The following is a 16,559-nucleotide window of genomic DNA, read 5'->3' on the forward strand; positions in this document are numbered from 1 at the left end:
TTTCTATAAATAGAGTTTATAAAGTGCTCAAACAAATTCATAAGATCTACTCTAACAAATGATTTATACCCTGCTCAGTCTTGTAGAAATAATGTTATGGATTTGTTTGACCAAAATAAAATATTCAGACTGAGAACAATTTTTTTCAAATGCCCAGTTCCACCCAAAACAAAAGAAATCCACTACAAAATAATTAATGATTTCTACCCTTCCAGTGCATTTATAAGACTAAGAGTTGGCTTGGAGGTAAATGAATGTGTTTTCTATAAAGGTGATATTGAAACAACAGAGCATCTCTTTGTCTTATACCCAGTTCTGGAAACAATTCATGGAATGGTTAAGTAGCAAAACCACAGCAATTATTACTATAGATTAGAATTATTTTTTATTTATTTCTAGAGAGCACAATATTGGACCTAATGATCAATGTTTTGCTCATTTTAACCAATTTCTTTATCCATAAGGCTAAATTTATGAAGACCCCACCCATCTCCGTGTGCTATTATAATGCAATTTAACTCTATACTATGTCCCTGAAATTAATGAAATCCAAACATGCCAAATATATAAGTATTACTAGAAATTGACCTCAATGAAGTGCCTTAATATGTAAGTTTTAACAGTTTTTAGTTTTAGTCATTTATTTTATTTTATTTCATTATTTTTAATAATTAATTTATGATTTACTCTGATTAATCTATTTTAATGTTTGTTGCTGTTTTTGTACCTAATTTATTGTCTCTGTGTAAATGTCTCTTATGCTGTATTTGTTTTTACTACATTATTTTTCTAAAAATTCCATAATTGTCTTACAGTTTGTAAATTTGAAGTTTCCAATAAAGGAAAAACAAACAAACAAACAAACAAACAAACAAACACTGTTGTGTGATTATGTGCAATGTGCATATGTTGGCGTTCTCTGTACAGATCTGTGAAAATTAATTTCCCCTTGGGGACAATAAACTTAGTAACTAAGTAACTAAGAAACTAACTAAAAAAACCTAACATGCATTTCTCGGCGGGCAGGCAGAACTCGGCACACCGGAAGTCCTCGTGTTGTGTTCCTGGTCTGTTTATTTTGTCCCTTGTCAAGAGTCAGAGTCAGATGCTAACAAGGGTGCTGCTCACAACAGCTCTCGCCAAATGACAAATACACCGGGAAAATACGCTCACCGCTATCAGCTAGAAAAAATATGTACGTAGGTAGGCTAGGCACCTACGTACGTAGGCTACCTCACCAAATTACTACGCAGCCCTATTTTAGGTTTTTAAAATATCAATAATAAATTACATTACTTTTTAGCTGGTGCAGCTGTACGTTGGATAGTAGGAAATATCAGCAGAACATTTAAATTCGCAGTCCCCGGTTTTAAACCAAACGCAAAACGAGAGGAATGGTTTGTTTTTGTCACATGACAGGAAGTATGCGTTGGAAGCTCAACGGTATTAGGAAGTGTGTTTATTTACGAAGCAGCAACACATAACTCTCTAGTTTTAAAATATAGTATTAATCTATTTATTCTGGAAGGATTAACTGTGTTTACTGTGAAAACGAACCCGGTTAGTTTTGTCTTTGAGTGTGATACAGTCGGCTGCCTGTTTTTGACTGGACACCCTTCGCATGCTAGTTGTAGCTAATTGGCTAGCTAACTAGGATCACAACCTTGCCCTGTCCGTCACCACAACCAGTTTTGTGCTGCTTGCTGATGGTGACAACTCTTAAGTAGGTTCATTGTCATTTCTACTTAGTCCTCGTTTAGATAATATGTGTTAGTTAATGCGTGGCAGTCTCCAGTATGCGGTTCATAAAACGCTAACCGTCCCTTTACCGTGAGTCCTGTCCTGAGTGGTTTTGACACGACATGACCACCTTCTGACAGTGGCGTTAGGCTGGCAGCGACATGGACTCAGCCAAGCTGGGTCGATAAACGGACGTGTCTGAAACGGTGAGTCAATAGCACTGCCTTTGGTGTATTACATTAACGCTGAGTTAATGGTAGCTGTAGTTAGGTGGAGTTATGGTGCTGCTTTGTTAACATCTAACTTTAGTTGAGTGTTATAGTTACTGTCACTGTGCCAACGTCAGATAAGATGGCAGCCTTGAGTAATCCATCGACTGATTAGAAACTGTCGCTGCTTTAACTAATTCTGTAACTTACATTACCGCTAGCTGTCATTGAAGACACGACCTCGGACACTTTCACTTTGGGTTCTATCGCCAAACTTAATCAGCATGGCCATGTCTGAATGTATGGCATAGGCACGTAATTTATAGAACTAGACTGGAGTTTATTTGGACCCTTCAGTCAGTATTAGGAATGGGAATATTCCCAATGCCAGTATCACCTGTAAGCGGTAACGTGCAATGTAAGCCTACGTTTTATTAGGCCCTGTCTGCCGAGTTTATCAACAGACTGACAATTCTTGAAAAGTCTTTAATATCACACTGAAGCTTGTACTAAACTGTGGCTATGAACAAATTAACTTTTTACATTTTAGAACGGAGTTTGGCAAATTATAAATCTCCTCTGCAGGAGAACAGGATTTAGCTTAATGAAGACCGAGTTGTGATCAACTTAGCAGTTTACTGCTATATGTAAAGAGATTAATAAAATTTGTGTCCTATATCCTGTATCCTATGTGTATTATATTACTTGTATATACATTGTACACCTCCCCTGTCAGGGCTACAATCAACAGGGTGTTTTTCATCATCACAGTTTCCTCCCACACCTTGGTGTAGCTCTCATCATCCCTGACCTATCAGAATGTTGGAGGGCCTTGTTGCCTGGGTGCTAAACACATACCTGGGCAAATATGTCAGCAACCTGAACACAGATCAGCTCTCCATCGCCCTTCTGAAAGGTAATTACACATGCCTCTATTTTTCTGGTCACTTAAAATTACTGCTAATTATTTTACGAAGCACGTTGCAGTGTTCTGCATGTGGGAATGTGTTTTCATTCTTCCCCTCCCTCTAAGTAATCTGTCAAAGTGAACATGATTTCTTCTTTTATTGTTGTGTATGAGGTAATTACGTATTACTACAGATGAAAGTGCAGATCAATTTGAAAAGTCTAAACTGTATTAAGTCACAGTGAGAGCTTTCTTGACTTTCAAGTATATGCAAATTGATTTGCTTGGCTTTATCTTTCTTTATACTTTTTCTTCTTACTATGCTTATTGTTATGCACCAAAACACCAAACACCCTGTGTGTGAAAACCTACTTGGCAATAAACCTGATTCTGATTCTGGTTCTTCAGTGTTAGACCTGAGACTCAGGCTGCAATATTCGCTGCAACCTGAACTATAACAGTGTTGGGCTACACTACTTGCTGTCTATTTCGACTTGAAATTGAGCTTTATTAGTTTCATAGTAGCACTTGAGTGTAAAGTTTGTGCAAGGGTGACATGAGAAGAAAATGCCGCTAAGAATTGATATGTACACTAAAACAAGAGTGACACACCACTAAAATTAATGCAGTCTGATACAACAGTTCTGAAAGAAATCCTATGACTCCTTCATGAAGGTTCTAATGTTAAGGTTGTGCTGAAACTGTCTTGGAGAGGTGCTGATTCAGCTGTTTTGTCACTGGACGCTGTAGTTTGCGGTGCTGTTGAACTGTATACAGAGAGGTGTTTTTAGCCTTCCTTTATTGTTATCAATGGCTCGACAAAATGATTGTAACACCTGACAGTATATATGTGTTGTTATTGTGTGAACTATATTAAGACATTTAAAAGTAGTGGCGTGGTCTGTTGCATTGGACAACAATTCAGTCACAGTGAAACAAACAGTCAGTTTTAATTTAAATTTTAATTGATCATCAGCACTTATTAGGAAAGTGAGGCAACCCAGCATTGACAGACAGTGTCTGTTTCGTGTCATTCCTCAGGTGCAGTAGAGCTGGAGAACCTCCCCCTGAGGAAGGATGCCCTCCGAGAGTTTGATCTGCCATTTGAAGTCAAAGCAGGTGAGACACATTGCCCCGTTTCAGACCTGGTATGAACATCCGTCTCAGGTGATCTGATCACCAGTGGACAGCTCTAAGTTCAGGTGTGAGGACGCCTGAGACACACTGAGGCTCTTTTGAGATCCAATCACTCAGACCGCATTCAGAGGTGGCCACATTCTTTTGGCTGTGTGAACACAAATGTGTCCAGGGCCACATTGAACTCTACTGACGTCCTCTGAAGGGCCACCTACTCCACTGACGTCCTCTGTCACAGTCTGATAAGTCCCAACACAGTTTCTTCACGAACACGAAATATTTTACTATTTCAAATGGATTAAACTTGATTTCTCTGTAGAGCTGTGAGCAGAGCAATGATTCACTCAACCCCTCTTTGCCCCGCTTTCTCTCTCCCTCTCTATCTCACTCTCTCACACACACACACAAACAGATTGACAGTGGACCCGTATGTCGGATCGGCTGAAAACATCAATGCATACCTGTTTGTTTGCACATAAAGCAGTGAGATCCGATCACAAGTGGTCACTGAGATATTTTAAATCCAGGTGTGAACTGACGAACTTAGAGCTGACCTCTTGTCATCGGATCACTGACAATGCATGTTAATGCAGGTCTGAACAGGGCCATGATTGACTGACCTCACAAACTTACCACACATAACTCGAAAAAACTATAACCAAGCAATCCTTTTGATTGGTCCATGTATATCCCACAGATTACTTGTTCAAGAGCTGTATGCTTAAGTTAATTTTTTTTGTTCTTGTTGTTTTTTTGCTGATGGATAGCAATGATAATCTTTAGTAACATTACAACATTACATCTAACCGTGATAGGGGCCATGATGTCATTAGTCAATATTGTACATGGCACCCCACAAAGGTCATTATTTTAATCAGCCCCACTTTTTCTCTCTTCTTGACACCACTGATATTGTTTGCACATATAGTTTAATTTCACCACCATCAACAGAGAAGCTTATTTCATTTTGAGTTGTTGAATCAGCACATTTACTGTGTTTTGCATTTTTACTGAAAATTGAAGACACCCAAACATTGTATGGTGAATAAAGCAGGGTACTGTATGTTTGCGAGGAGTTGTGCAACTGATTGACAAATTTTATGCTTTGGTAATTGCTAAACGATATGTCTACTTTAAAATTACATTGTCAGACGGACATGTTTTTAAAGACTGTTTAGTCCAAATGACAAAACCTATAGATTAAGATATTTTTCCACCACAAGCCACTGTTCTTTAGATGCCAGAATAATAAAAAGGTCTCAGCTTGGTGTTTCTCTCTTGACTTTTTATAGTTACACTGCTCTACATTGCTGACAGTCTAACTCTGAATCAGGATTTTCCTGTTTGGTTACATGTGCTCTAATGTAATGGTGGAGGAGCAGTGTTCTTTATCTTACATACCTGCATTCACTACTGAAGAGAAATGAGTCTGAGGGAGTTTTGAGAGATGCCTTTGAAGAGAAAGTCAGGGAGTTTCATCTGCAAAAGAGAAACAAGTTCCAGAGACAATTGAGGACTTCTGGAGGCAAATGGAAGGAGCCCTAACTAGTCATATTCTCCAGCATTTATCTGTAACTTTTGGAGGTCATTATATTGTGGTTCTAGATGTAAGGGGTAATTTCTGCGTTTGGACTCTTTGACTTTTTTATACATGCACAAGTGATTGCTTCATCTGCTGCTGTTGCTTTTGTGACTAATGCATAAAAAAAGTATTTTAATTGAGGTTAAAGCAATGGACATGAAAATATAAGAAAAACATAGGTATAATATAAGTAATATAAGTATTGGTCACATTGCTACCGTTTGTATGTAGGGGAAGCACTGAAGTATGGGGAAGCTATTCACCAAGTTTCAGTGCCTTTGATTCGACATGTTTCATCATGTTTTGCTCATTTCTCATAGAATGCCATTAATATGTATATATATATATATATATATATGTATGTATATACTACAGTGGGGCATGTTATGCAACCCTATGAGTGAATGAGTGAGAGACAAAGAGGAGAGATCAAAAAAGTGATGCCAGGATTTTCTGATCTCCTGCTCCTGATATAGATCAAACTCCAAAAACTTCTACATTTCTCATAATGCAAATCACTAGTGTCTTTTATAAGCCCCCTGTTTCTTTAATGCCCAGCTCCTCCAGTTTGTAGCACTGGCTCTCTGTTAAAAACCGTAAGAGTCAAGACCAAGTTTAGCTGTTTTTTTTTTTTAAACTTTGAAAGCTCCATGGACAGTGATGGAGACCTTCAGAGTACTCCTCATAATGATAACTGATCTTTGTGTGTAAAATTGGGTGGAATGCTCCTCAAATGCAGTTTAGAAACATTTATTTTCAGCATTATCACTAGCAATGAATGACAAGTACCATGGTTTAAAACAAAGGCCATAACGCACATGATTATCCATGACATCTTCAGAAGATTTACAAATCTCTTATTTAGCTCAGAAATACATCATTTTCATCTTGTTTCAACAAAACTGACTTACATGCTCTTGATATAGTCAGAATTTATCTACATATAATTCAAAATTCAGTTTAATTTTTCAGCTTCAGTCTGTATTTCCTTCACTATGATGCACACATCATCTTGTCTTTCACCAGGCTTCATTGGAAAGATTACTCTCCAGATCCCTTTCTACCGGCCTCACAGTGACCCATGGGTCATCTCCATGTCCCAGCTCAACCTGATCATCGGCCCCACCCAGCTGCAGGAGTATGATGGAGAGAAGGAGAGAGAGGAGGAGAGAGAGCGCAAAAAACGTCTCCTTAAGGCTCTCGAAGAAAAATTCAAAGTAGGTAGATCAACACCAGAGATAAAATGTGCTTTTCACTTGTCCCATCAATGGTTAATCTAAAAATAATAATAATTTTTCTTCCATTTAGTTTTCTAGTCTCTAATGAGCATTGGAGACCCACATGAACACTAGAGTAGCTACAGACTTATTGACATGTTCAACATAATTTTTGATGCTGCATGTCACTTCTTCAATTCAACTATTATTCTCTGGTGTTTTGATTTGGTGATTTTAAACCTTAGACAAAGAGAGCTCCAGTTTGCATGCCAGAATTAGGGAGTCTGAATCAGATAATGGAACTGAACTTTGTGGCTTGGTCTTCTAGTCCTGATGTATGTTCATTGCGTCCTTCACCTGTTTTAATGTGTCAAACCTATACTCTTCTCTACCAAGCACTTTTATCTTTAACACTCTTTGTTGTTGTTGACGGCTCCTTCAGAGTGAGTGTGAACAGAGAGGAGAGTCTTACTGGTACTCTGCCACTGCCTCAGTAGTCACCAGGATTGTGGAAAACATTGAGGTGAGTTATCCAATATTAGGTACTATAGCTGGGACTATATCATAAACATCACATATATTTTTATCTATCAGTTTTGCAGAGTACATACAAAACAGAATAGCAAAAGAACTTGGTGTGTACACATCTTAGTAAGTAAGTGAGAATGGTGGGTGAATGTTGTGAGGGTCAGAATTTTAAAAAACTCAGCTGTCATAGACTACCTAACTAAACCTGTTAGCCATCTGTGTGAGAAGCCATGTCTTCCCTCCAACTTCTCCTAGACTTAGGTAATACATTTAGCGCTAAGTGGCTTTGTGAATTACTCTGAGCCAAAAAAACGAGGAGTCCTGACACGTCCATTATTTTTTAGCAGTTTCTCCTAAATCGGAAAGTTAGGAGCTACTTTTAGCCTTAAGATGATTTGTGAATATGGGCCCAGTTGCCCATAATAGCAATGAAACAGGTTTTTCTTGTAATCAAGCAGCCATATACTGTATGATACACTACAATTATGCACAACATAGGCAAGGTTTTAACATGTACCTAATTAAGTAAATACCTTCCAGATATCAGGACAAAGAATTTCCACATTGCTGTCTTGACACTGCGGTCAGCCTGCCTAACGTAATCAGGTAGTTTTTATTATTTGACCCTGAGGCACAGATTGAACTTTTTTTCCTTCTTGTATGTAGCTCAATATTCAAGATGTACATCTTAGATTTGAGGATGACTTCTCCAACCCAGAGAAACCCTTTTCCTTTGGGGTTTGCATCAACAATATTTCTGCTCAGAATCCCTCTAAGGAGTCGGTAAGTTTTCACTCAAAGTGACTGCAAAGTAATGATGTAAAATTACACTTCATTCCTTATTTTTTAAAGTTTTTAGTGGATTAGTGGTATTTAAACATTTGTGTACATAGCAGGACTACTGGTTTGGTTATAGGTCAAAGACCTCTCTTTTCTGTAATGCATGCATTAGGTTTGTAATCAGGAAGCACATTGCATTACCCAAAGATTTTTTTTCTTGTAAGGATGTCTTGGAATCTGACATTTATGAGAACTGTATGTTGTAATTGTGAGATCTTTATATGGTACTTGACAGCCTCCATTAATTCAGGACTACCATGGGTCTTTGCATTTAAGGTTAACAGGTGTTTTCTTTGTATTTGCAGGTCCAGAAGTCCCTCCGACAAAAGCAGCTGGAGATTGAAGACTTCTGTGTCTACTGGGACACAGAGTGTGAAATGCTGGGAAAGCTGCCTGCAAATCAGATCCAGGTCAGGCATGTGGTGACCTTCAACAGTTAGGAGCCATCTCATTAGTTACAGAGTATTAGACCTTAGTTCTGGACGGCACCAGTTTTCCATGTCACTTTTCTTTAAGACAAGCTTTACCATAAATTATACCTAACCAAACTGAATTGTACAAACACCAGAAAAAAAGACATTCCTGCTACTTGAGACACACAACACAGCATCCAGTGATAACTGACAGTGACCTGTGGATAGTAAAGGAACTTAATTAATTCAATTTAAACATTATGAAAGAGTCACAATGTTGGTTTAGGTACATTTTTCAATTCAATGCCTAATCTTACTATACGTTGTGATTTTCAGTAATGGATTATATCATGAAGCACAAAATGCAAGCTGGTTGGTGAAGAAATTCTCACGAATGGCGCACTGTGATGATGCAAAACCAAATTAGATGTAAAGAGATACAATTCCATATGACTTGTCTGATTACTTTTGTAACTGTATAGGATGCAATGACCCGGTGTATGCAGAGCCGTGAACATCAATACATCTTTGAACCAGTGTGTGCCTCCGTGCTGCTCAGAAGAAACGCTTCCAAAGAGCCTCTGAGGTCCCGACACACCCCACGGATTGAGGGCCAGGTTCAGCTGGAGCCCATGTCATTACGCTTGTCACAGGTGTGTATACATTACAGTACAAAAATATTTTCTAAATACATTCTGAAGTTAATATGGTGCTTTGAGGCTGATGTTCCAATCTTTTCAATATGAAATCCCCTCTTTGTGATTTCATGGGTACACTTCGGTTTAACTCAGACTGGTGAATTCTCATATAGTATTTGCTTCAGCTGAACTTTAGGATACACAGAACACGGACTGTGAATGTTTTCTTGAAAAAATTTGAACTTTTCCTTTTAAATCATCTGAATTGCATTTAATGACAATAACTTATCAGCACACAAAAATGACAGTAGGATCAGAAGTAATTGGTGAATGAAAATAGTATTAATATGAAAAAGTGAAAGTGTTTGGTATGTATGTATATATACAGAATTTACCATGTGAGATTGAGATATGATTATAGTAGAGGTGATTCCATCCCTCCACAGTGTTTTTACCAGTTTTTATTTGTATGGTTGCTGATCAAAGGTATGACAGGGAATATAAGGAAAAATAAAACAAAACAAGATAGGGCAAGGCAGGTCTGATCTTAAAAGCACTATACATGTAACTAGAAGGACTTTTTATTAGTTTGACTGTGTGGTTGTATTGATCCTAGATCATGTCTACAGTGCTTGTTCTTGTGCAATTTTTATAGGTCCATCCTCCCCACATGCAGCACAGCATCACAAACACCTGGACACACAAATACGTAGACCAACACGAACAAACACAAATACAAACCAATAGATTAAACATTAACAAACAAAAGAAAATCAGTTATGCATTAGTAATCATCTTGTCTGATTTTAAAGCTGCACCTGGTAACAGTTCAGTAGGACAGATTGGAGCACAGTATAGGCACCCTCACGGGTGCTATTGGTGACACCTATCAAGTTAACACTCTACATTCAATCCAATAAGACAAAGGAAACAACAGATCTTATGTAACCACCATTTGGGGGTGTATCTGACTGTTGCTAGGCCCACGTGGCTGCAACACAAAGAAGGATTATATTTTTAATTTTCTATGTTCTGTTCAGTTCACCTCACAACCTTCCCAAGCCTAGGTGACGATGATTCAGATGAAGAATTGTTATTCTCAAACTGAGGTCTGGCATCATGGGATCATGTTTCTTGGAACTCCACTCATCCTGGTGCACTTAAAGTATCTCAGGAGAGCAACTTTAATTTTCACATAATTTAGCTTTAACAAATTTGGACAAACTCTACAGTTGGTGGTTCCATTACTTAGTCATTAGCAGAAAACCTGTTTGTCCTCTGGAGTCTGAGGCGTTAGGCCTCAGCTGACCAGACACCAACTTAGCTGTTGCCAGAGATGAAACCCCCAAATGTCACATGCTTAGTCATCAACTGTCACATAGTTGTCATTTTGGAACTCACATATGCACAAGTGAATTTTCTTCTTTTTCTGCACACTATATAATATGAGTATATTATTGAAAAGCATTATGAGTGATAACATAGTCCTATCTCTCACCTACCGACCAAGGACATCTGTGAGCAAACGTGACCAGACACACATTGTTAATCTTTTGCCAAGTCTTGTCCTAACCAAGGAGCTCAGATTTAGCATCCCCCCAGCATTGTTATGTCTTTATTCAGTTTTCCTGTTTTCCTCAACATTTATCTTATTTTTACACATTCATACAGCTTTTCCCTCCTTGGCTGGGTCTTGCAGGGGCACCTTAACTTACAAGTTATGATTACAAGAAATATGGACTAGTACAGTTATTACAAAGTACAATTAACATCATAGTACAAATATAATATTGTAGCTGAAGGAATTTATATACTACAGCCAATGCATTTTTCTCCCACATGAGCTGCTCAGGTTGAGGCTCAGTGTTTGTGCTCGTGAAGCTGGTGATGTGGATCACCAGCTGCGGACTAACGTTAGTTGGATGGGGCGGAGGCATGTGACTTAACATGACGTAGTATTTTTTTAAGGGGACAGTGCATGAACGCATGCATCGCGGAGTATTAACCAAATTAACCAACATGAGCAAGATTCAGTCAGTGAAAGGTTCTACTTACTCGGTTAATTGCCCAGCAGTAGTACCAATGTATTCTAGGAATGGGGACCAAAATCTTATAGAATACCTTAATCATATACTTGGAGCTTTATGTCAAATATTACATAGGTATTATATCAAAAATAACCTCATGCCACCAGCTATTTTTTTGAGGTTTGCAGTTTAACCCTTTTATTTCAGATATTTGGTCTTGCACAGAAAGTATGGATACATAGAAATACACCCAAGCCCCAGAATGCCTTTCTTCTTGCCCACAGGGACTATATTCTCTAGTGGAGAAGTCTGATGGCAAAAGCCAGTGTGTTTTTCGCTATTTAAAGAACTTGGTGCCTGGAAATATCTAAAAAAACAAATTTCTAAATTTCTTACATATTTGATCAAATGAAAGTAGTACTCTCTTTTCATAAAAATGTCCAATAGTAATAATGCCTTTACTGTCCCACAACTCACAGCCCCTATCTGTGGTACCAGGAGAGAAATCTATGTTGCCCCGTACTGGCAAAAGGAAGGACAGTTGTCCCTTTCAATCTTCTTATATTCTGCCAGGCTTTAATAGTTGTCATTGTCTAATGTTTTAATCATCCTTTGTTTAGAAGTAAACAGGAGACTACTTAATAAGGACTGATTAACTTGAGAAGTTTTTAGATTTTCAGATTCACTGTCATTTTTAATCCAGTCAGCAATGTAGCATAGCTGTGAGGCCAGTTGGTAAAGCCTAACTGACAGGAACTGACACTGACAAGAGCTGACCACCTTTTTCCTGTGGCTTTATAAGTCTAGCCAGACTCATCCCAGTTCCAAATAAAAGTACTGAACCGACTGTTTAATTTTATGGCACAATTTAATTTCAAATATCTCTAAACCAAAGCCTGTGTCTGATCATTAGCTTGTGTAACAGAAGCATTCAGACAGAGCAGTGATCGTGTGTGTGTGTGTTTGTTGTCCCTTAGGTACAGTACCAGCAGATCATGGCGTTCCTTAAAGAGCTAGACCGCCGGGAGAGAGAGATGCTTTACCGAAAATGGAGACCTAAAGTCCCCATTTCTGGGAAGTAAGTTCACACACTTCAGTTTTTTTTCACATTTCACATCATTACATATATTGTTTTTGTAATAAACCTTGGAACATGAAACAATGTGTTTCCCTGCAGCTGTCGTCAGTGGTGGATCTTTGCCATCCAGGCCAACCTGAGTGAGATCAGGGAGCAGCGGCAGCGGTGCAACTGGGGCTTTGCCCTGCAGCGAGCTCGAGATGCCCAGACCTACACCAGCCTCTACTTCAGAAGGCTCAGAGCCGTCTCACTGAGTCCTCAGGAAGAGGTACTGCAAGGGAACACATACATGATGTATAAACAACGATTTAAGTGACTGTATTATTCATATCTTTAAATATAATCTAAACAAAAACTAACAAATATTGACATTATATTGTCCCGCATATTCCCTTCATTTTATAATAGAATTCATAAAATGATCTGACTTAAGATTGTAAGGATTTACTTGATGATTTACACTAAGGGCTGGGTTATATATGATATGGTGTAACCGTGCTATAAATCAAAGTGTTTATAGTTGAGCTGATTAGTAACATGGGAAGACAAAGTAAAGAGCTGGCCACCATAGACGGGGGATACACAATACTGTTTACATACAGAGATAACAGTAGTGTTGCACTCAGTTGTACATGTGACTAGTAAAAAGTAGTTGAGTCAAGAATGTAAAAAGACAGCTAGAGAGAGAAATTCAGGCTGCACAGCTGACCAGTCACAGAGTGACTTGGGTGTGAGTGTGAGATTGTTGGATTGGGAAGGTTACAGGTGTGGGCACAGGGTTTCTGAAGACGTTTGACCACCTGACAAAAACCTATAATGAAGCATACTGGCGGCTTACAGGTTGCCACACTAACCTCATCATCCAGCTTTACCCTTCATGTTTTCTTCATTTCTGAGAAGTCTGCCCAATTAAGCAAACTGGCCCCAGTTAAATTAGTTTTTTCACACACTGTGACACACTAATTGAACACACATTACCGAACTGATGCTTGTCTTTGTCATCTAGAGTGAAGTGGCGCGAGTGGAAGAGGAGCAGACGTTAGAGGAGCTGCAGAGTCTCAGAGAAATTGTCCATGACTGGTCTCGAAAACAGGAAGAGATCGCAGAGGTAACGTTACATGATTCATATGGGTATACAATATTGTATGAAATTAAAATTTCAACACATCAGTTGCCTTTGTGGACTTTGTAAGAAGAGAAATCCCCGTCTACCTTAGATTAAAGTCCTGTTAACTCCACCTCAGTTTCAACTGTTTGTGAACTCACAAAACACACAATCAATCATCACACTGATGTACCAAATGTATCTTTGTCATAGTTTCAGCATGTGTTCTCTGTTCTCTGTCTCCTTTTATAGATTGTGCGAGAGCCTGGCAGTGACCACCAGCCCTATGCAGACACCACATCCATCCCTAAGAGTGGGAGCTCAGGAATGATACAGTACCTGCAGTCTTGGTTCCCGGGCTGGGGAGGCTGGTATGGAGATTCCCAGGACCCAAACAGGCCTGAAGAGCTCCTGCCAAGTCCATCCTCCTGGGATATTCTAGGTGAGGGACTTCTGTCTGGTGCCAGAGATGGGCTGGCATTTAACATCTGTCTTTAATCTTTTTATAAGCTGCAGTAGATGTTGGTACCACACAATTGGTTTTATTAGAATTACATTTTCTGTGATGGTGGTCTAGTCTGGAGTCCTGTATAATAAATTAGATTTTTATGTTTTGTATTATCTTTAGTAGTGTTTTGTGTTAGATGGAATATTATTCCTGCGCTGACTGCTGATCCTGATGATTTGCTTGTCCAGCAGAGACAGAAGACTTATTCGACCCATTGGAGGACTCTCACACACTGAACACCTTCACCAGACGAGATCACCTGTTTGCCCGACTGGAGTTCTTACTGGAGAAGGGCGGAGTCACACTCTTCCACCAGGACAGGAGGGGGGACACACTGGTTGAGAGTGGGGTCATCCAGTTGGAATTCTCAGGTAGGAAGAGGTAGTGTTGGAAACATGTTGCCGGGTTATTTAAGTTAAAGGGATAGTTGGGTTTTTTTGACATGGGATTGTTTGAGATACTCATGAATAGTCGGTACATTACCTGCAGTAGATTATGATCAGCACGCCCCCAGTTAGGAAAGCTGACCGGGCAGCACCAGGCAGACTAGCAGAGCTATGTGGGGCCGCGAGAAAAAACAGGTTTTAGACACTTTTAAAAACACCCCTCAAAACAATTCAATATCCGTTTAAATGTAGCTTCATATACTGTAGAATCTTTTTAGCAGTTTACCTTCCCATGAAAACACCACTTTCCTTTTGTACTACATTTTTCAACCGCTGAACTACCACATTTCTACGCACAAACGCACCTAAGGAGGAGGATCTATCTATCTATCTATCTATCTATCTATCTATCTATCTATCTATCTATCTATCTATCTCTATCTCTATCTCTATCTCTATCTCTATCTCTATCTCTATCTCTATCTCTATCTCTATCTCTATCTCTCTCTCTCTCTCTCTCTCTCTCTCTCTCTCCCTCTCCCTCCAGTCATTTGTTATCTCGTCTTGTCCTGGGTCCCACGATCTTGTTCCCTTTTGTGGATCTGTTTCCTGAAAACAATCCTTTTTATGGTCTTGTTTATCTTAGTTTTGACACCCAAATGTGTATAACACATACACACACACTGCTCAAAAAAATTAAGGGAACACTTAAGTCACACATCAGAGCTTGATGACCGAATCTTGAAATCTTTACTGATGTACATTGTATAATTTATTGAGGGCTAGATTCACAATCAAACTGAAAATCAAAGTAAAAAATTGAAGTCACAACTGTATGGCCCCCACATGCCTGTATGCACTCCCAACAACCGTGCTCAGTGTGAACCTGCTCTCATCTGTGAAGAGAATGGGCACCAATGGCAGACCTGCCAATACTGGTGTTCTCTGGCGAATGCCAATCAAGCTACAGGGTGCTGGGCTGTGAGCACAGGTCCCACTAGAGGACGTGGGGCCCTCATGCCACCTTCATAGAGTCTGTTTCTGACAGTTTGGTCAGAAACATGCACACCAGTAGCCTGCTGGAGGTCATGTATAGGGCTCTGGCAGTGCTGCTCCTGGTCCTCCTCGCACAAAGGAGCAGGTACCGGCCCTGCTGCTGGGTTAATGAACTTCTAAGGCCCTGTCCAGCTCTCCTCGTGTAACGGCCGGTCTCCTGGTATCTCCTCCACGTGTGTATATATATATACACACACGTGGACAAAATTGTTGGTACCCTTCCGTTAAAGAAAGAAAAACCCACAATGGTCACTGAAATAACTTGAAACTGACAAAAGTAATAATAAATAAAAATTTACTGAAAATTAACTAATGATAATCAATCATTGCTTTTGAATTGTGGTTCAACAGAATAATTTTAAAAAACAAATTAATGAAACTGGCCTGGACAAAAATGATGGTACCCTTAACTTAATATTTTGTTGCACAACCTTTTGAGGCAATCACTGCAATCAAGCGATTTCTGTAACTCTCAATTTGACTTCTGCACCTGTCGACAGGTATTTTGGCCCACTCCTCGTGAGCAAACTGCTCCCGCTGTCTCAGGTTTGAAGGGTGCCTTCTCCAGACTGCATGTTTCAGCTCCTTCAACAGATGTTCAATAGGATTTAGATCGGGGCTCATAGAAGGCCACTTCAGAATAGTCCAATGTTTTGTTCTTAGCCATTCTTGGGTGTTTTTAGCTGTGTGTTTTGGGTCATTATCCTGTTGGAGGACCCATGACCTGCGACTGAGACCAAGCTTTCTGACACTGGGCAGCACATTTCGCTCCAGAATGCCTTGATAGTCTTGAGATTTCATTGTACCCTGCACAGATTCAAGACACCCTGTGCCAGATGCAGCAAAGCAGCCCCAGAACATAACCGAGCCTCCTCCATGTTTCACAATAGGTACAGTGTTCTTTTCTTTGTATGCTTCATTTTTGCGTCTGTGAAACTAGAGCTGATGTGACTTGCCAAAAAGCTCCAGTTTTGTCTCATCTGTCCAAAGGACATTCTCCCAGAAGCTTTGTGGCTTGTCAATATGCATTTTGGTAAACTCCAGTCTCGCTTTTTTATGATTTGCTTTCAACAGTCGAGTCTTCCTCAGCCGTCTTCCATTAAGTCCACTTTGGCTCAAACAGCGACGGATGGTGCGATCTGACACTGATGTACCTTGACCTTGGAGTTCACCTCTAATCTCTTTGGA

The 16,559-nt window shown here is 39.5% G+C and overlaps 1 protein-coding gene across 1 annotated transcript in view; it reads left to right on the forward strand.

Moving 5' to 3' along the window:
• The first annotated feature begins 1,479 nt into the window (after positions 1 to 1,479).
• The window catches only part of vps13d (vacuolar protein sorting 13 homolog D), a 90,505-nt gene continuing 75,425 nt past the window's right edge, over positions 1,480 to 16,559 (forward strand). The window contains exons 1-13 of the mRNA XM_022741902.1: positions 1,480 to 1,560; positions 2,721 to 2,865; positions 3,898 to 3,975; positions 6,602 to 6,792; positions 7,235 to 7,315; positions 7,987 to 8,103; positions 8,466 to 8,570; positions 9,056 to 9,226; positions 12,216 to 12,316; positions 12,416 to 12,584; positions 13,323 to 13,424; positions 13,674 to 13,863; positions 14,121 to 14,300. Coding sequence (XP_022597623.1) covers positions 2,769 to 2,865; positions 3,898 to 3,975; positions 6,602 to 6,792; positions 7,235 to 7,315; positions 7,987 to 8,103; positions 8,466 to 8,570; positions 9,056 to 9,226; positions 12,216 to 12,316; positions 12,416 to 12,584; positions 13,323 to 13,424; positions 13,674 to 13,863; positions 14,121 to 14,300 — 1,582 coding nt within the window. The 5' untranslated portion in view covers positions 1,480 to 1,560; positions 2,721 to 2,768. The remainder of the gene's footprint in view (positions 1,561 to 2,720; positions 2,866 to 3,897; positions 3,976 to 6,601; positions 6,793 to 7,234; positions 7,316 to 7,986; positions 8,104 to 8,465; positions 8,571 to 9,055; positions 9,227 to 12,215; positions 12,317 to 12,415; positions 12,585 to 13,322; positions 13,425 to 13,673; positions 13,864 to 14,120; positions 14,301 to 16,559) is intronic.

This window comes from Seriola dumerili, unplaced genomic scaffold, assembly GCF_002260705.1.
Source record: "Seriola dumerili isolate Sdu_G_001 unplaced genomic scaffold, Sdu_1.0 BDQW01000056.1, whole genome shotgun sequence".
NCBI classification, from domain to species: domain Eukaryota; kingdom Metazoa; phylum Chordata; class Actinopteri; order Carangiformes; family Carangidae; genus Seriola; species Seriola dumerili.